Genomic DNA, 21758 nt, shown 5'->3' with positions numbered 1-21758 from the left:
GAAGACTGGATAAAGAAGAAGTGGTATATTTATAGAATGGATACTATTCAGCCGTAAAACCTGACAACATAATGCCATTTGCAGCAACATGGATGCTCCTGGAGAATGTCATTCTAAGTGAAGTAAGCCAGAAAGAGAAAGAAAAATACCATATGAGATCACTCATATGTGGAATCTAAAAAAGAAACAAACAAACAAACAAAAAACCCATAAATACAAAAGAGAAACAGACTCATAGACATAGAATGCAAACTTGTGGTTGCCAAGGGGGTAGGCAGTGGGAAGGGATAGACTGGGATTTCAAAATGTAGAATAGATAAACAAGATTATACTGTATGGCACAGGGAAATATATACAAGATCTTATGGTAATCACAGAGAAAATAATGTGACAATGAATTATATATATGTTCATGTATAACTGAAAAATTGTGCTCTACACTGAAATTTGACACAAAATTGTAAAATGGTTATAAATCGATAAAAAATGTTAAAAAAAATATGGAGTGTACACACACACACACACACACACACACACACACACACACTCAGGAATATTACTCAGGCATAAAAAAGCATGAAAAATGCCATATGCAGCAACATGGATGGACCTAGGGATTATCATACTAAGAGTGAAGTAAAAGTCAGACAAAAAAAGAAAAATATCATGTGATATCACTTACATGTGTAATCCAAAAAAAAAAGAGATATAAATGAATTTATTGACAAAACATAAACAGACTCACAGACACAGAAACCAAATGTATGGTTACCAAAAAGAAAGGATGGGGCCAGTGAGGGATAAATTAGGACTTTGAGAGGAAAAGATAAACACCACTATATATAAAATAGATGAACAAAAGTGATCTACTGTATAGCACAGAAAACTATATTCAATATCTTTAATAACTTAAAATGGAAAAGAATCTGAAAAGAAATTATATGTGTATATATACATATATAAACACATATATGTATGTATGTATAACTGAATCACTTCACTATACACCTGAAATTAATAAAACATTGCAAAACAACTATATTTTAATTTTTAAAAAGATGAAAGAAAAATCTGCTTGACTTTGAGCAAGAAAGTTTCACTTTCAGATTCCTAATAATAAATGTACGAGGTGGAGCAGAACAGACAACCTCTAAGAGCCTTGTCCCTATTCTGAGGCTATGCTATCTTTCTTCATATATTACTTTCTTTCTGTGATAAATGCTGATAAAAGTGTGGCAAGAAGCAGAGCATCCCGCCTCTGGATTGACACACTGCAGCCTGTTCCTGGGTAAGCCACTCAGTAGGACATAATTTAGATAATTTACTAAACCTCTGAAAAGCTAAACTAATTTCATTGTAACACGGATGTAAGAATCACACAATTTAAAGGCATGTGGTAAAGAGTAGACCAGATTACTACCAAGCTATCCAGAAAGTCCTCATCATTCTTCAGTATAACTGAGAGATATTGGAGTTGGTCTTGTGTCTAGAGAATTGGTCAGTAGGAGAGGCCCTAATGTCCCCTTCCTTGATGAATTAAATCTTGCTTCTCAAATGAAGGCACATACACACGAGTGCACACATCGGTACATGTGCACACATCCCTTTAATTTCATGCTGCCTCTCCCCAAATGTACTCACACCACTCACCACACATCCTTTTCCCCAGAACAAGCACTAATCTCCTCATCCTCCTACAACTCCCGTCATTTAGGGGCCCCTTCAAAGCCTCAGTCAGACTCACCCCTGGAGCAGCTGGGCAGCTCCGGCACCCACTGGTTTGGGGCTTGGCATTGAACAGTGGAGGGTCCTTTCATGGTAAAGCCAGGCTGACACGTAAACCTCACCATTTCATGTAAAAAGAATAAGCTTCTGTTCTCAGATATCCTGATGCCGTTTTCAACTTCTGGAGGCGTGCACTTGTTAATAATGCAGCGAGGGGGAGGGCCGCTCCAGATGCCAACTTGATTGTCTTTGCTGGTGCAGTATATGGATGGCTCACCCACGAGGTCAAACAGATTGATCCCTCTCTCTCCAAGGTTGCAGCGGTAGGTCACCACTGTTCTGTATGGAAAATATTTTCTATTGGTGCTAATGAACCCTCCATTGGCGATGACTGGAGGTGGTCCACAAAGAATACCTGGGAAAAAGGACAGCAAGTTAAAACTCCAATTTCTTAAAGATATATTCAGTTAGACTTTTGCTAACCACTTAGAAAAATGACCCAAATGGCAATATTCAGAAGACTTCTGCTCTTCTCTAATCTTTACTAACATACAGACGTCTGCTCACACAACTGCAGACTAGATAACCACAATATCATGACTCCTGCTCTTCTCAATTTGGGTTATTTCAATAAATGTACTCATATATTATACAGTCCATATACTTTTCATTATAAATGAGAATTTTTACATGTTACTGAACTCTTTTTTTTAAAATTCAATTCCCTCTCCGTTGAAGGCAGTTTAATTTTCAATTGGTTATTAATACAGTACTGCATACAAAATGGATTATCAAATACATAAAATCCAAACTGAAGCACAAGAAATGAAAAATAGAGCACAAGCATACAAAAATACACATGGCAAACAGTCACAGATTCAGAAGGAATAAAAATAGCTGAATATCTGTTTTATTCTGTGCTAATAAATTTGAAAATGAGGATACTAGAAATAAAGATATATTTTGCCAATATTGACTCAAGAAGAGGCAGCATATTGAAGAATCAGGAAAAATGTACTGAAAACGCTGCTAGTAACAAGATATGAAGCATAGGTCATTTTACAGGCAAATTTAATTTAATCTACAAGTAACAGATAACTGCTTGGCATTGAGATCATTCCAGAGTATAAAATATTTCTGTCTTTCTTGGCAGGTATACCTCAAAATACACATTTGTTTATTTTTACTTTTAAAGGTATATTTAAGAAGATGCATATTTCTTATGGAAAACTTATAAAAGACCTTTTAGCCAGTTGCTAGAAAGAACCACTGTTAACTACTTAATGTGTAATCTTTAATACACACACCTTCACTTAGTTTTTACTACAATATCTCTGTTTCTCGGTTGGCTGAGTAATATTTCAGAGCAATAATATATTATCTGATTTCATTTGGAAGAGTTCCATGCCTTGCCTATGCATTCAGGCATATTTTAATCTATTCTTTTAAACAGAACATATGCCTTATTCCTTTTAGCAGGTGATTTCCAGAACAGTGTTCATAAAATGCTCCACATTTAGATTCTTTTGACTTTTTCACTTTCATAAATAATAACGTAGGTAACATCTGTACATCAATCCTTGCAAAAACCCATGGTGACTACTTTTTTTAGGAATAATTCAAACTGTAGAATTTCCGAATTAAAAGCATGCAACCCCTTAAGGTTTTTGATACATGTTAAGTACTGGCCTGTGAGAAAGTTTCTTACCACTAATTCTACCAGTTGGGTTGGAGAATGTAGACTTCTTCAGATTAGCACCAAACCCAGCGTTACAGCCTCTTTATGTTCTTTGTGAATTTGCAGCTGCTCCCTCCTCTAAGTGCCTCACAGTGTAGGAATCTCATAGCCCAAAAAGCTTGTAGGAAATATGGCCTGTCACTGTTCAGACAGAGAAGAAGAAAGCAGGGAGGGCCCAGGACTTGAACACATGACCTGGGAGTAAGAGTTGGCAGAGAAGACGCAGGACACCTTCACCAATGTTGTGCTCCTTTACTTCACTAAAGAGAGTCACCTTCAACTGGAAGGTGTTCAACCAACAAAGGGACATTTGGGGCTGTTCGAATTGAGTTCAACACGACTGTTTAAACTAAATAAAATAAATGATTCCCCAGGATAAGGAAAAACCAGGAGGAACCGGAAGCTTGAAACATCGTGAACACTTTGAAGGATATGAGTGTTTTCTTCAAATACCATCAGGAGGATCCCGTTGCCAAGAGGGATGAAATGTGTTCCTTGTAATTCTAGGGGGCAGCTCTAGGATTGACCACGGGATAAACGGGGAAAGAGATTTCAACTCACGTTCACAAACTGGTCGCCCCGTGTCCCACATGACAGAATCGCCTGAGATGATACATTCAGCAGATGAGTGACCAATGAGTCGATACCTAAAAGCAAAAAGGGGAAAGATCACTGTGCTCTACACATCCCATCAACTTGCTCAGCTCGCCTGCATGGCACAGCCGAAAGGCTCCAATCTGAGAGAAGTCCAGGGACGCGCCTAAACTCCATCCATTTTATCTGGCTTTCCTACATCTGTTTTTCTATCCTCTCACTATTGAAAGGAATATTGCCTTTCTAACTGCTCATGGCTCCCACTGCTTCTTAATTTCTTGTTTTCATTTCAGATTGAATCAAGTGCCAATATAAAACAATCCTTTTGTAGACCTATCTGTTTTCTTCTTAAAGTCTGTTTTTTCCCCTCATGTTTTGCCATTTAAATTTATTTTGCATATTCTTGATATACACATATATACACATATTGCGTATAAACCCCTTATGTAATTTTAGTTTAGGCATGTTTCTTGTGAATATGTCAAGATTGTGACACTTGATCCCATGTGGAAGCTTTTGTTTTTTGGCAGGGAGATTAAACTATCCACCTTTGCTGGCATAAATGATATATTTGATCTTGCTTTTGTCATCACTGCCTCCTTCATAATGTCCAATGGTAAGGATGTCTGCCCCAAACATACTAGGGCTTATTTCTGACAGAACAGACAGATATAATCTCTGTTACTGCTTTCCCTTCCCCCTCATTTGCTACATGAAACACAGCTGAACATCTTTTGGGTGCTCTAGTAATTTGGAAGCTAAACACCCAAGCATGTTCCTTTAAAAATTTCATTTCATATGGGTATGCTATATATATACACAACGGATGAATTTAAACCTGTTTTCTCAATTTTGGTGTTCAAATAAGTATAGTCTGCCCGTCTCTTCTGCAACAGAAGTCTAGCGTGTGTTCTTTTGCTTTTTCTCATTTTCTAGTTTATGGATATGTTTTATGACTTTAGAAATTGTTATTACATTATGATTACATAGAAAAGTTTTACTTGGTACTAATTCATTCTGTCATTATATTTAATTTTATTACTTTGTTAAAATACTTGATCATGTGTTTTTAAATTTGTTTTTGTCTTTTTTGTTTTGGCCAATATTCTACCTCACTGGTATTTATCATTCTCCTTTTTTAAAAAATGCTCATACACTGCCTGAGTTTATCTTTTTCTGTTTCTCCATAACTATGCTTCCTGGAAGTATACAGGTGTGGTTTGGGGTCCTTGTTTATACTTGAATGTACATCTGGAGCCCCCTGACGTGACTACCAGATTGGCTTATGAGGAAATCTTCTGCAGTTTAGCCACGTGAAAGATCAATGTGATGTCAGCATAAATTAATTTATTATGTAGGTTTTTTAAATAACTTTATTAATTTGCTTTCTGGATTCTTGAAGTTTTTTGTTTTTGTTATTATTATCTCTAAAATACGGAAGGACATTCCCTAGTGATGGGAATGCTATGGGCTTATTGTTTCCCCTTCTGCAATTTTTGTTACATGGAATTTGAATCCTTGTACTTTTTCACACGTATCTTCTCTTTCTCCTTTTCTACTGAATTCTGGAAGAATTTGATTAATTTTTCTTCTTACATTCTCTTTTAATTCTCTGCAATATTCAGTGTGTTTATCACAAATATTTTTAGTTTGACAATTGTGGTTTAAATTCATGTGAAAACATTCTCAGTTTCCTAACTAGTTTCATAGAAGCAGTGTGCAACTGGATCTGGTTAAATAAATAAACAGGAGATTGTTTTAAAAGTGCCACCTATTTCTTGAAAGGAATTCTATTTTGTAAGTGGAAATTCCTTCTCATTCTTCATATTGATTCTTATTACCTTAATTTCCTATAACATACCATAAACTTGATGATTTTCTGTTCTGTACCACTTAAGTGTTCACCCATATTCAGTATTACAGGATAAACAGGGAACAGTAATTAAATTACAGATTGCACTTAGAAATGTTCAGAGCAGTGACGAGTATATAGATTTACTCTAAATTTTCTTTGTCACCTTATAGGTACTACCCTCTGTAAGGCCTTGTTTGGCAAATATGCTGAAGGCACAAGTTTCTTTTCCGTGTTTATCATGGCAGTACACATTTGTCCTGTATTCTCTAACTGGCTCAGATGCTATATTGGGAGAGAGGCTGAAATTCCACTGTGTGCTGAGCAAGAGTAAGCATGGAAGGTGGGTCCGCTGCCCAGGGAAACCTTTACACCTGACATTTTCACAGGGGTCTCTGTTATGGGTAGACTAGTGCTCCCCAAAAAGGTATGTAGAAGCCTTGACGTGAAACCCCCAGGAATGTGACCTTATTTGGAAATAGGGTCTTGAAGATAACATCACATTAAGATAAGGTCATTAGGGTGGGCCCATATCCAATATGGCTGGCATACTTTTAAAAAGAGAGAACTTTGGACATGGACCACACAGAGAGGACAACGCCATGCGAGGACAGAGACAGGGTGAAGATGCCCATAAGACAAAAACTGAGGAGTCAGTGCCACATGCCAAGGAAGGTCTGAGACTCCCATGAGCTGGAGAAGGCAAGGAGGGAACCTGCCTCAAGACTTTGGAGGGAATACGTCCTGCCAACACCTTGATTTTGGACTTCTGGTCTCCATAACTATGAGCATATAAATTTCTGAGGTTGTCCTAAGGCACCCAGTTTGTGACACTTTGTTATGGCAGCCTTGGGAGTCAAATAGTGCACTTACCTTTAAGATTTGCTTTCTCACCTCGTTGCTCCATGGCCTTCCCTTTCTTCCAGCAATGTCTCCTCCGGTTTGAGGATTTCATGTGGTTTGACCATGCACTTTCCCCACCTTCCTCCTTTCTACCTGGTGAATACCTGACTTTTCTTGTATGCACTGCCCTGGTCTCTAGCAATGATACAGATTTTCCTTGGAATCTTCCTGTATCTTTGTTCATTTCCATCAGAACTTAAGCACCTATGTTCAACCTCGATAAGAACAGATGGTAAGAGCCTATCTTTCCTTTCTGAGATGTGACCAGAGGTAGTATTGTTGTTCTGCAACTCTTGACCCAAGCGATATTGCTGCCAACTCACCCTGTGTTACAAGAATAAGTAATTCTGGATCCGAACTGGGTGTTTGTGTCTATGTGCACCACGCCATTGACAGGATCTGCAGGAGTTTCACATGACTTCCCTTGAAAAAGAAACAGAATTTGGAGCCAGGAAGTGTCATATGAACTCTTGTTAGTCCATAACACGTTAGTACCCACCTGACTGCAGCTTCCCGAAAAGCATATGAAATTCTAGGGAGCCACAGATTTTGCCAACTTGAGGAGCTTCACCAGACTCCTCAAGATCAGCCACCTCCCACCACCACGTTAGAAAATACCGCATTATATTTGCCTCAAATCTCTCAACCAAATATTAACATTATGTTTGAGTTTGTAGCCTACCAGTATAAAACTTTTTCTCTTACCTTCTTATTCAAACAGTTTCTCTCCTGAAATTTTTTTCCTGCTTTGGAGTAATTCAATATTTACTTCCCCATAAAAGATGGACTTTTCCCACACACAAATATTCCTTGAAACATTCTCATGACATAAATATTTCAACCAATCTTTCAGGATGACCTATAAGACGAACTCTTACATTCACCTATCTGAACAAGTTTAACTAACACACTTTTCTTATTTTGAAACTGGGTAAAAAAACATAGTAAGATGCTACAGATACTTTGATAAACATGGGACTTATCCAGGAAGGGTTTACTCACGTTTACAGACATCTTCGACACTGGACCACGTGAGGTTTGCTAGACACGTGATAGAGAATGAGTACCTGCGGTACTCAGGGTGGCATTCATACTTTAAAGAGGTCCCAATGGGAAACTCAGATTCATTGGTTGGGATTTTCAACTTGGCAAACTGAAAAGGATCTGGGGCGGTACAGCGACCTAGAGACCAAGAAAACAAGAACATTAGAGTGAACAAAAAGTTTCCCAATGCCATTCTTACTTGTCTTTTTCTTGTTAGATGTGATGTCAGATTTGGAACGGTGATTTCCTTGTGACCTTCGGGGAGAAAGATCCTTGAGCACAATCCCATGAGGAAAGAAACTATCTGGAGCACTCTTGCTCTCTGGGCATTTTACGCATACAATTTACTGTAAAACACAGCACCAGTTCAATTTTCCACATTTTTACGGAGCCAGAAAGAGTGCTTCCGCCCAGGGTTCCTGTCTGGTTTCCTTGTACTTCAGTGCATCAGACTCCAGTGGGTGGCTTAGGAGCAGGAATGGGGACCTCAAGGTGTTTATTTTTTACAACTAGGAAGCAATCACTGACTTTCTAGGTCTGATTCTCAAGCCGAACATTTCAACACAATGTGGAAAAAGGAATATCTCTTCAAAGAAAAAACAAATACAGTTCTTACTATAAGAAAACACTGTTAGAAGTGCATATGAGTTCACTCATATGTGGAATCTAAAAAAAATAAAGAAAGAACATAAATACAAAACAGAAACAGACTCCTAGACATAGAATACAAACTTGTGGTTGCCAAGGCAGAGTGGGATGGGAAGGGACAGACTGGGAGTTCGAAATTTGTAGATACTGTCAGGGATTATGTAGGCTAGATAAACAAGATTATACCGTATAGCACAGGGAAATATATACAAGATCTTGTGGTAGCTCACAGCGAAAAACAATGCGACAATGAATATATGTGTGAACGTGTGTAACTGAAAAATTGTGTCTACTGTGGAAATTGACACAACATTGTAAAATGACTATAACTCAATAAAGACAAGGTGTTAAAAAAAAAAAAAGAAATGCATGTTAAATGATATTCTAGGTAGAGCTCCCACCCGCTATAGGTTGGAGCTCTAGGCTTGAGGAGTACAAACTCACTGTGGATTTAAGCAGTATGAGATCAAAACAGTGCACAGGCTTTGAAAACTAGAGATTGTTCCCACTATTTTGGGAAATAACTTCTCCTGTAGTTTCTTCCGAAGCTGTCTTCCACATCCCTTTCAATTATTTCTTCCATTAGTAAAATTATGCTAGAGCCATCTGCACTGAAACAGTTTTCCATGTGAAGATTTGCAAATCAATTTCTTATGTCTTTAACATAAATGATAATTCTCAGAATGAACATATGGCTTGGTTTCAAGGTGCCATCACATCTACTTTGCCTGTTTCTTATTTCTTTAGACCTTGAAATTTAGCCAACATATCTTGTAGTTGAAGGAGTCCCCCTTTACGACTAAAACCTACCAGCTAAGGCTAAATCACACATGAAGATGGTCTGGCAGGTCTCCATGTAAAATTCTAGCTGATAAAACTAGAGCTGCCATCTCACAATAGGGTACTGGTGAGAAAAAAATCGTAGAACTTAGGAGATTGCCTCTGCCTGTTGATTCAGTGAATCTGACAGGTCTCTGCATTTGTCAACAGGCCCAGAGGGACACCTATGTTGAAGCCATGGTGGTATAGGAGGCAAATGAGGACAAAAATATCTTCTGAGTGTCTACACTTGGTACCTTTATTTTTCAAAACTCCTCTACACCGTTAGAGTTCCCCAGGGGTCAGTCTGTTATGCCAGGACCAGGGTCACTTCTACAACTTACTTCCTCCTTCTCAACTTTACATTCTGGTGTGGGTGTCTTAGCTCTGTCGGGTGCCTTAGGAAACCTTCTGCAGACCTTAGGAATACTCACTCTATTTTGCACTTTTCCTTCGTGTTCACATCCTTTGATCTTTCTTTCTACCAAAGTGGGAAGACATGAATGGCTAAATTACCATGGGGCTAAGGAGCAAGTAAGCTTCATTTTAGCTTAGAATTTAACCCAAGATGACTAAAGGAATTATTGTGGGGGTCTACAATGCAGCCCGATGTTCATAGACAGTGCACAGTGTTCTTAGGTGAAACAGGTTATTAAAAGCCATTTTGGCAGATTTTGTTCTCTGGGGCCTGTACTTCTCTCCAAAACCGTGGAAATGGTATAACATGGTCCTTTTAGGTTCCTAGGTAATTGGTCCAATGCCTATGCTTTGAAAACCTTTTCCCCCTAATTCTGATTAGAACTGGTGCCACTGTCCACAGCCTCCCTCTGTTTCACCAGCCCCCAAGGATGTAAGAGCGTCAGGATTTTGCTGATTCATGATCGTGCATCTGAAAACATTACATTACTGAGCTGGCATTTGATTGGTTGAATGGCACATTGTAATGACAGAAATTTGGAGAGTCTGGTTCAGATAATCCGAAGCCATTTGGAATGCGGGCAGTGAGCACTGACCAGGAAGTTCACAGTGAGGGGCAGGGCTGCTCCAAATCCCGTTCCCGTGACCATCACTGGTGCAGCGGATGGTGCTCTCCCCAGTGAGGCTGAAGATCACCCCCTTCTCTGGGTGCGAGTCACATGTGTAAGTCACTTCTGTTCCAAAAGGAAAGACTTCCAGAGGGTTTCCTGTGTGTCTCCCGTTAAGGATGTCTGGAGGATTTGGACACAAAATTTCTGGAAAGAGGACAAAAGCTTTAAGTTTCATTGAAGAGTGTCACCAGAGGTATGCTACAGACATAGGGTGCTAAGGGTGGTGCTACCTAAAAACATGAAAGCTACAACACAGTCCATTAGGCCTTTGATGAGATGGACAAAATGAAATGAGATTTCAGTCTCAGTTTGTTCTTTTTCTTGAACGAAAAAATACAATAGAATTTGCTTAACCCGATCCTCCAGTCCTTTCAGCTTTCTGCAGAATGTATAGAAGTTTGGCACATTTAGTGAAGCACCGAAAGTGTTAGAGAACTAAAAGAACCTATTGAAGGGTAACTCATTCATTTACTCAACATATATTAATTGAGAACTTACTCTGTGTGAGCCTCTCATCAGGGCCCTGAGGACACATGGCAAAGAACACAGATGATGTCCTTGTCCTCCAAGGAGCTTACATTCTCTGCAAACAGCCCTACAATGTCCTCCATGTGTGCTCATCACCTTACAGACTTGAAACCTTTCCTTTATGACTTATGGAAACTGACCATCAATCTTGATTATCATGGACGTGCTGTCACAATGAGTGGAAACATGTATGGTTCATTGTAAATATTCTGAGTGGCTCAGACTGCCTTGTTTCTTCATATGCATAGGTTTGTTATGATTTATTTTTTATTCTGTACTTTCTATCTGATGTCAAATTGTTACTGTTTTCTAGGATCTGCTTGTGTGTTTAAAACGGTTCCTCCCTCACTTCTAACTGGTGCTTCTAACTGGGCTTGGGATTTGGAAGGAGCTACTCAAACTAGAAAGAGTCATGAATAATAAGAGGTAGAGTCCACTCAATAGCTGAGCTCTAACACATGGCAGTAGGACAACCATTTGTCATGATACGTCAGTGGATGTCGAGTTTCCTGAAGAGCAAGGGTCTCTAAAAGATTTGTTTTTAAAGAAAGTTTTGCTACACAACACAGCAGAGGATGACTGAGTAGTTTTCCAGCAACATGAACATTTTAGTAACATTTGATTGTTTAAGTATATTTATAGTTTCCAGTCTTTAGGATCAAGAGGTGAAGCAAAGTCCTATCTTCCATTGGGAAAATACAAATGGGTAGATTAGGAGAAATCACTAGTGGCATTGCCTATAGGAAACTCTCAGTTTTTAATGAGGTCATTATCTGAATCTTTCAGCATAATTCATTTAGATACATGTTTTGAGTATTTAAGGAATCATAAACTGTTCACTCTGTGTAATGACGTTTCCACTTTCCCCTCGTTCCTAAGTTGTGTGATCTATCATTTCCTTAGCAATGATATTGTCGTTTGTTTTTGTTGTTGTTGTTGTTGTTGTTTTTTTTTTTTTTTTGCTACTCGATTTCCCCACTTGACCAGAAATAAGACATGGATAAAAGTTTCACACATTACGTTCACTGCTATAACACTAATGCCTAAAAAACATCAAGCACATACTTGTGCTCAATAAATGACTAAACGAGTGAATATTTCTTATTTGTATATTTGCCAATATAAAAAAAAAACTGTAGAATGACTGCACCTTGGTGAAAGAAAAAGAAAGAAGGGAAGAAGGAAAAAGAAAAATAACAAAATTTTCAAAACTTTATGTTACCTAATCTCTCCTGACCTAGAGGCAAACAGCAACAGGATTTATCACAATGAAGGGGAAATTTAAAATGACACAGAATGATTAGATGGTTCCCAAAACACATGATGCACAACAAAGTACATCATTACAAATTGATTCCCAATAAAATACTATCAAAATATGTGACACTGTTTATCAATAATTCTGATTAGAAAATGGAAGAACCCTTGCCCTTCAGGTCATGCCTCAAATTACCAAACAGATTAAAGGGAGAAATTGGCATGAGGTGCCAGCCCCTCTACTCACGCTCACACACAGGAGCACTGCTGTTCCAAAGGCTTTCCGTTCCAACCAAGACACAATAAATAGCAGAACTGCCTTTTAACTGGAATCTAAGGAAGAAAATGGTAGTGAATAGGTGAGTTTCTCAGCCAAAATGCCATCCTGTTTGCCAAGATGTCAGTATTTGGAGGATCTGAAGCCAGTAGGTGACAGAGGTTTAGAGGCCACATCAATGTGGGAAAGTCACAGCCTCCACTAAAGAAGAATAGCAAAGCACAATCACTTGGTCACATAATAATAGAGTCTTGGACTAAATTGAAGTAGGCTGCCATCTCCTAAATTCTGGTTCTAGACTCAGATAATTCAATCCCTGCTAGTCATTCCCGAATAAAGGTGATAAATGTACTCATGGTCACTATCAAAATGCAACAGCCTCCCAGTGCTGACACTGGAACAGCCAGTAACACAGCTCCCAGTATGAACTGGAAGAGCAGAGATTAACTGGAAACAGAAGAATGATTGTTCTTTTGTGTCTACATTTAAGAGATGTTTATTCAGAAGGCTCACAACAGCATGTTGGGCTATGGAAGTGTGACTCATCCAGAGGGGAAATAAAAGGAGATTGGAAAGGACTTTGGCAGGTAGTCATCCAAAACTCTCAATGTACGTTGGATCCTGATGGCTCCTAAATTTTCTTGGGTGCTTGTATTTCATGCCTGCCAAGGACTCTGTGGGACATTTTGAGATTGGGTGCTTTCTTGCTCATGTTTAAGAATTTCCATGTAGACATTTGCACACTGTAAAGGGCCTGAGGTTCACATAAACAAGTTAATGCCCTCTGGAAACATTAACATCAGCCACCATGATCTCAGTTCAGAGCCCTTGGCCCATTACTAACCAGGTGACACATGACTGGATAAAGAAAAGCTTGTTCTCATCCTTTCACTCCTATTACAAAATTCACTTTTGATAGCTAAAAATTTTTCAGAAATAATTCTTAAATGATCTTAGCTATTTGTAATCAGCTTTTTGTCACATATCAAACTTTTTTGGAACTCTCCACATTACCCTTTTTACTTTCCTGCTTGGTACATGTGATTTCCTCCCTCTACGTGCCGCCTATATGTACTCATACCTAGTGATGGTATTGGTCTTTGAACCTGCCGTGTAATACATGTCTCCATTTTTCCTTATTAGCTATTAGTTCCATCTGTTCTTTACTCTTACTTCCCAAATGCACTCCCCAATGTTAACATCCTTGAATGACTCCCTTCTTAAGTCACGCTAAACCTTCCCTTTTTAAAATAACCCCAATTTCAGTGTCCAGCAGGCCACACAACCTCACACTCACCCCTCATCACAAACGAAGGACACTTTTGCCCCAAGCTGGAGATTAAGTGGAACTAGCACTCGGCCATTAGGGAGCTGGTCCAACAAGGCAGCACATGATTTGACTGGAGAAAAAGAAGAACATACAGGCATAACACTGGTGCTTAGACAATAAGACAAAACCTAAATTTGTCGGAGCGGCTGAGCATGTCGGCACCTGCACACGTGGGGGCTGCCAGGCTCCAGTCTCCCTGGAGCGTACAGTGCAGAGAAGCAGCCCCTATGAGATCATAGCCGGGCTCACAGCTGTAGAACACTTCCTGCCCAGCGGAAAAGTCATCCTTGTCGTTTGGGCTGTGATGACCATGCAGGATTTGGGGAGGTGGCTGACATACTTGGAAAGAACAGTCAAGTACCCGTCAGTTATAGGGAAATATATTTTCCAAAATTTGAACTCTTCCAAGGAGTTAAAGTTCCATGATTAAACAGATCAGATCTAACAAAGTCTAGTGATAATCAGGAAACCCTTTTTTTCTCTGTGGAAATAAAGATCAGGGAAGAGGGGTAGCCAATGACCTCACAGAAATTGAGGGCTAGAAAGGTAGAACCCATTCTTCCCAAGACAAGTTCTAAAATGATTTTAAGTCAACCAGGCATGGGCTTCTTTCTACCACTGCTGCTACCTAGTCTAGAGTTAATAGTTTTGGTGGGCTTCTACCCCACCCACATATTTGCTAGAAAAGCAATCTAGTTCACAGCGTCACCTTTCAGGTAATGAGAAGTTTGCCTGAGACTCAAAATATTGAACAGATTTCCCATTAATCTTTTCTTGCACTTCTATGATCAAAGTGTAGTGACAATCTCCATTTATATCTCTGGCTGCTCTTTTTCTTCCCAGTTGCTCTGTCAGTGGCTGTAAGAGACTGAGATGGGTGGGTGGAAAGACTGTAAGGTCCATCCTTGTCCCTAGGTATCAGCCACGACATTTATCCATCCAAACCTAATCCAGCTCGTGTGACATAAGACGGTCCATCAAAGACAAGACTGTCCGTCAAAAACAAAATCCTCTAAGCAAGCAGGTCCGTGAAAGGAGAGGGCACACTTCTTGCAGAGTGAATGATTCAAGGTGTGCCTGCCTCCATTCACAGTCTTTGGGTATGTGCTCGGGCATCAGACCTCATTTGAACTTCAACCTAATCTATATCTATTAAGAGGAATGAAAATCTGTTGAATTTTCAGCAAGTTACTTTCGCTTTCTTTTTCAGATTTCTAGTGATAAAATGTAGGAGGTGGAGCAGAACTGACAACCTCTGAGAGCCTTGTTCCTATTCGGAGGCTGTGTTATCTTTCTTCTTATGTCAGTTTCTTTCCTGTGATAAATGCTGTGGCAAGAAGCAGAGCATCCCGCCTCTGCGCCAACACAATGCAGCCTGCTCCTGGGTAAGCCACTTAGAAGCACGTAATTTAGGTAATTTCTTAAACCTCTGTAAAGTTAAGCTAATCTCATTGTCACATCGATGTAAGAATCACACAATTTAAAGGCATGTTTTAAAGAGTGGGCAAGATTATCACAGGACTAACCAGAGAGTTCTCATGATTCTTCAGTATAACTGAGAAATAACGGAGCTGGTCTTGTGTCTAGAGAATTGGTCAGTAGGAGAGGCCCTAATGTCCCCTTCCTTGATGAATTAAATCTTGCTTCTCAAATGAAGGCACATACACACGAGTGCACACGTCCGTACACGCACACACGTCCCCTTAATTTCATGCTGCCTCTCCCCAAATGTACTCACACCACTCACCACACATCCTTCCCCCAGAACAAGCACTAATCTCCTCATCCTCCTACAACTCCTGTCATCTGGGGGCCTCTTCAAAGCCTCAGTCAGACTCACCCCTGGAGCATCTGGGCAGCCCCGGCACCCACTGGTCTTGGCCTTGGCACTGAACAGTGGAGGGTCCTTTCATGGTAAAGCCAGGCTGACACGCAAACCTCACCATTTCATGTAAGGAGAATAAGCTTCTGTTCTCAGACATCATGATGCCGTTTTCAACTTCTGGACGCGTGCACTTGTTAGGCATAATGCAGCGAGGGGGAGGGCCGCTCCAGATGCCAACTTGATTGTCCTCGCTGCTGCAGTATATGGACGGCTCACCCACGAGGTCAAACAGCTTCCTCTTTCTCTCTCCAAGGTTGCAACGGTAGGTCACCACCGTTCCATATGGAAAATATTCTCTGCTGGTGCTGACAAAGTCTCCGTTGGCGATGGCTGGGGGTGGCCCACAAAGAATACCTGGGAAAAGGGACAGCAAGTTAAAACCCCAATTCCTTAAACTTGTATTCAATCATGACTTTTGCTAACCACTTAGAAAAATGACCCAAATGACAATGTTCAGAACACTTCTGCTCTTCTCTTCTCTTGGCTAATATACAGACATCTGTTCACACAACTGCAGACTAGCTAACCACAATATCATGACTCCTGCTCTTCTGAATATTATTTCAGTAAATGTACTCACATATTATTACCGTCCATATACTTTTCATTGTAAGTGAGAACTTTTACATATCACTGAATTCCTTTTTAAATTTAATTCTCTCTCTGTTGAAGGCATTGGTATTTATTCAATTGGTTATTACTGAGGTACAGCATGGAATATGGATTATCAAATACATAAAATCCAAAGCTCAAGCACAACTAACACAAAATAGATAGAGCACAAGCATACAAAATACACATGGCAGACCAGTCAGAGATTCAGAAGGAATAAAAATAACTGAACATCTGTTTTATTCTATGCTAATGAATCTGAAAATGAGAATACTAGAAATAAAGTTATATTTTGACAATACAGACTTGAGAAGAGGCAGCATATTGAAGAAGCAGGAAAAAAAACATCAAAAACACTGCTAGTAACAAGATATGAAGCACAAGTCTTTTTACAGACAAATTTAACCTAATATGCAAGTAACAGATAAATCCTAGGCATTTAAAATCATTCCAGAGCACCCAAATATTTCTATCTCTATGACAGATACCTTAAGTAGATACTTATTGACTTATTTATTATAACTTTTAAAAGCAAATTTCAGAAGATGCATATTTCTTGTAGAAAATTTGTAAAATACAAATGTCAATCACCTTTTAGCCCATTGCTAGAAAGAACCACTGTTAACTACTTAATGTGTAATCTTTAATACACACGCCTGCACTTCGCTATTTCTACGGTATCTCTGTTAGGTGAGTAATGCTTCAGAGTAAGAATGTGCTTTCTGATTCCATTTGGAAGATTTCTCTCTCTTGTCTATATCCATTCGGGCATATTTTAATCTTTCTTTTTTTAATAGATCACGTGCCTTGTTCCTTTTATCAGATTATTTCCAGAACATTATTTGGAACAGGCACCACATACGGATTCTTTGAGTTTTTCACCATAATAAATAATAACGTAGGTAACACCTGTACATTAATCCTGGCCAAAACCTGCGGTGACTACTTTCTTTTAAGAGTAAGCCAAATTGTAGAATTTCAGGATTAAAGTCATGTTATTCCTTAAAGTTTCTGATGCATATTTGGTACTGGCCTGTGAGAAAGTTTCTTACCACTAGTCCTACTACCAGTTGGGTTGGAGAATGTTGAATTCTTCAGATTAGCACCAAACCCAGCGTTACAGCCTCTTTATGTTCTTTGTGAATTTGCAGCTGCTCCCTCCTCTAAGTGCCTCACAGTGTAGGAATCTCATAGCCCAAACAGCTTGTAGGAAACATGGCTTGTCACTGTTCAGACAGAGAAGAAAGCAGGGAGGGCCCAGGACTTGAACACATGACCTGGGAGTAAGAGTTGACAGAGAAGACGCAGGGCACCTTCACCAATGTTGTGCTCCTTTACTTCAGTAAAGAGAGTCACCTTCAACTGGAAGGTGTTCAACCAACAAAGGGACACTTGGGGCTGTTCGAATTGAGTTCAACACGACTGTTTAAACTAAATAAAATAAATGATTCCCCAGGATAAGGAAAAACCAGGAGGAACTAGAAGCTTGAAACATCGTGAACACTTTGAAGGATATGAGTGTTTTCTTCAAATACCATCAGGAGGATCCCGTTGCCAAGAGGGATGAAATGTGTTCCTTGTAATTCTAGGGGGCAGCTCTAGGATTGACCACGGGATAAACGGGGAAAGAGATTTCAACTCACGTTCACAAACTGGTGGCTCCGTCTCCCAAATGACAGAATAGCCTGAGATGATACATTCAGCAGATGAGTGACCAATGAGTCGATACCTAAAAGCAAAAAAGGGAAAGATCACTGTGCTCTACACATCCCATCAACTTGCTCAGCTCGCCTGCATGGCACAGCCGAAAGGCTCCAATCTGAGAGAAGTCCAGGGACGCGCCTAAACTCCATCCATTTTATCTGGCTTTCCTACATCTGTTTTTCTATTCTCTCACTATTGAAAGGAATATTGCCTTTCTAACTGCTCATGGCTCCCACTGCTTCTTAATTTCTTGGTTTCATTTTGGATTCAATGAAGTACCAAAATAAAACAATCCCTTTACAGACCTGTCTGATTATTTTCTTCTTAACATCTGGGTTTTCCCCTCTTATTTTTGTTGCCATTTAAATTCATTTTGTATTTTCCTGATACACACACACACACACACACACACACACATACACACACACACGCTGTATATTAACCCTGTTATGTCATCTTAGTTTAGGCATGTATCTTGTGAATATGTCTAGATTGTGAAGCTTCTGATTCTATTTGGAAGTTTCTGTTTTACAACAAGGAGATTAAACTATCCACCTTTACTGACCTAAATCATGTGTTTGATCTTGCTTTTGTCATCACTGCCTCCTTCATAACGTCCAATGGTAAGGATGTCTGCCCCAAACATTTCTGACAGAACAGACAGATATAATCTCTGTTATTGCTTTCCCTTCCCCCTCATTTGCTACATGAAACAGAGAGTTGAACATCTTTTGAGTGCTGTAATAATTTGGAAGCTAAATACCTAATGTTCCTTTAAAAGTTTCTCAATAAGGAAATGTTAAAATAAATAAATAAATATAATTTTCATTTCATATGCATGTGCTATATGTATACACGATGCATGAATTTAAACCAATTTTCTCAATTTTGGTGTCAAAGTAACTATAATCTGCCCCTTTCCTCTTTAATAGAAATCTAGCTTGTTTTCTTGCTTTCTCCCATTTTTCTAGTTTTGTGGATATGCTCTATGACTGTACAAATTCTAATTACTTTATGATTACATAGAAATGTTTTTCCTTGTACCAACTCATTCTGTCGTTATACTTAGTTTTATTACTTTGTTAAAATATTTGATCATGTTTCTTAAAATTTGGTTTTGCCTTTTTTGTTTTGGCCAATATTCTGCCTCACTGGTACTTATCATTCTCCCTTTTTTTTCAATGCTTGTGGACTGCCTGAGTTTATCTTTTTTCTATTTCTCCACAAGTATGCTTCCTGGAAAGTATACAGGTGTGGTCTGGGGACCTTGTTTATACTGAATGTACATCTGGAGCCCCTTGACGTGACTACCAGGTTGGCTCATGAGGAAATCTATCTTCGGCGGTTTAGCCATGTGAAAGATCAATGTGATGTCAGCATAAATTAATTTCTTTTGTCGGCTTTTTACAAATTTATTAATTTCCTTTCTGTGTTCTTGAAGGTTTATTTTGGTGGTGGTGTTTTCTCTGAAATACAAAAGGACATTCTTTAGTTGTGGGAATGCTATGGGCTTATTGTTTCCTCTTCTGCAACTTTTGTTACGTGGAATTTAAATCCTCATTCTCTTTAACACATATCTTCTTTTCCCCCCTTTCCTTTATCCTATTCTACTGAATTCTGGGAGAATTTGATTAATTTTTCTTCTTGCATTCTCCTTAATTTTCTATATATTCAGTGTGTTTATCACAGATTTTTTTAGTTTGACAATTGTACTTTTAATTCATATGCAAACATTCTCAATTTTCTAACTAGCTTCACAGAAGCAGTGTGCAACTGAATCTGGCTCAATATGTAAACAGGAGATTGTTCTAAAAGTTCCACCTATTTCTTGAAAGTAATTCTAATTTATAAGCGGAGATACCTTCTCATTTTTTCACATTGATCTTTTTTACAGTAATTTCCTGCAACATATCATAAGCTCTATGGTTTTTTCTCTAATACCACAGAGATGTTCACCCTTACTCAGTATTACAGGATAAAAAGGACACAGTCATTAAATGACAGATTGCACTCAGAAAAGCTCAGAGCAGTAACAAGTATATAGATTTACTCTAATTTTACTCTGATAGATTATAGGTACTACCATCTGTTACACCTTCTTTTGCAAATATACTGAAGGTACAAGTTTCTTTTCCGTGTTTATCATGGCAGTACACATTTGTCCTGTATTCTCTATCTGGCTCAGATGCTCACATTGGGTGAGAGGCTGAAACTCCACTGTGTGCTGAGCAAGACTAAGCATGGAAGGTGGGACTGCTGCCCAGGGTACCCTTTAAACCTGACATTTTCACAGGGGGCTCTGTTATGGGTAGACTAGTGCTCCCCAAAAAGGTATGTAGAAGCCTTGACGTGAAACCCCCAGGAATGTGACCTTATTTGGAAATAGGGTCTTGAAGATAACATCACATTAAGATAAGGTCATTAGGGTGGGCCCATATCCAATATGACTGGCATACTTTTAAAAAGAGAGAACTTTGGACATGGACCACACAGAGAGGACAATGCCATGCGAGGACAGAGACAGGGTGAAGATGGCCATGGAAGATGGAGGCAAAAATTAGAGAGGCAGTGCCACATGCCAAGGAAGGTCTGAGACTCCCATGAGATGCAGGAGGCAAGGAGGGAAACTGCCTCGGGGCTTTGGAGGGAGTACATCCTGTTGACACCTTGATTTCCTTCATAACTATGAGAATATAAATTTTTGAGGTTGCCCTAAGCCACCCAGTTTGTCATACTTTGTTATGGCAGCCATGCCAGACCCATAGTGAATCTACCTTTAAGATGTGCTTTCTCATCTGGTTGCTCCATGGCCTCCCCTTCCTTCAGTATCTGTCCTGGGTCAGGGATTTCGTATGCTTTGACTATGCCCTCCGTCCACCCTCCTCCTTTCTACCTGGTGAATACCTCGCTCTTCTTCTATGCACTGCCCTGGTTTCCAGCAAGAATGCAGATTATCCCTCGAATCCTCCTGTAACGTTGTTCATTTCAATCAGGAGTTAAACGCCTGTATTCTAGCTTTTTAAGAGCAGATGGTAACAGCCTAGCTTTCCTTTCTGAGATGTGGCCCGAAGGTAGTATTGCTGTTCTGCAACTCTTGACCCAAGAGATGTTGCTGTCAACTCACCCTCTATTACAAGTATACATAATTCTGGATCCAAACTGGGTGTTTGTGTCTATGTGCACCATGCCATTCACAGGATCTGCAGGAGTTTCACATGACTTTCCTTGAAAAAGAAACAGAGTTTTGGAGCCAGGAAGAATTGTCTGAACTTTTGTTGGTCCATAACACATTAGTCCCCACCTGACTGCAGCTTCCCGAACAGTGTCCGCAATTCTGAGGGATCCGCACATTTTTCTCACCTTGAGGAACATCACCAGACTCCTCAGGATCAGCCACTTCCCAAGCACCACACTAGAAATACCTCCTTTCCAGATCTATCTTATATTTGCCTCAAATCTTTTATCAAACTATTAACGTTATGTGTGAGTTTGTATCCCACCAGTATAAAAATTTTTCTCTTACCTTCTTATTCAAGCAGTTTATGTCTCCTGAAATTCTGTTTCCTGATTTGGAGTAATTCAATATTTACTTCCCCATAAAAGATGGACTTTTCCCACACACAAATATTCCTTGAAACATTCTAATGACATAAATATTTCAACCAATATTTCAGGATGACCTACAAGACTAAGTCTTACACTCACCTATCTGAACAAGTTTAACGAATAGACTTTTCTTATTTTGAAATTGGGT

The 21758-nt window shown here is 39.3% G+C and overlaps 1 protein-coding gene across 2 annotated transcripts in view; it reads right to left on the bottom strand.

The window, feature by feature from the left end:
- CR1 (complement C3b/C4b receptor 1 (Knops blood group)) overlaps positions 1-21758 on the bottom strand; it is a 107236-nt gene that overhangs the window by 34323 nt on the left and 51155 nt on the right. For both annotated transcript variants that reach the window (XM_032467077.1, XM_032467078.1), the window contains 10 exons: positions 21129-21228; positions 17944-18029; positions 15644-16042; positions 13771-13873; positions 12444-12529; positions 10337-10555; positions 7815-7994; positions 7136-7235; positions 4025-4110; positions 1745-2140 (listed from right to left, as the gene is read on the bottom strand). In XM_032467077.1, coding sequence (XP_032322968.1) covers positions 1745-2140; positions 4025-4110; positions 7136-7235; positions 7815-7994; positions 10337-10555; positions 12444-12529; positions 13771-13873; positions 15644-16042; positions 17944-18029; positions 21129-21228 — 1755 coding nt within the window. The remainder of the gene's footprint in view (positions 1-1744; positions 2141-4024; positions 4111-7135; positions 7236-7814; positions 7995-10336; positions 10556-12443; positions 12530-13770; positions 13874-15643; positions 16043-17943; positions 18030-21128; positions 21229-21758) is intronic.

The sequence above is a fragment of the Camelus ferus genome, chromosome 23 (genome assembly GCF_009834535.1).
Source record: "Camelus ferus isolate YT-003-E chromosome 23, BCGSAC_Cfer_1.0, whole genome shotgun sequence".
NCBI lineage: Eukaryota > Metazoa > Chordata > Mammalia > Artiodactyla > Camelidae > Camelus > Camelus ferus.
This window is presented reverse-complemented; position numbering and strand designations above follow the sequence as displayed.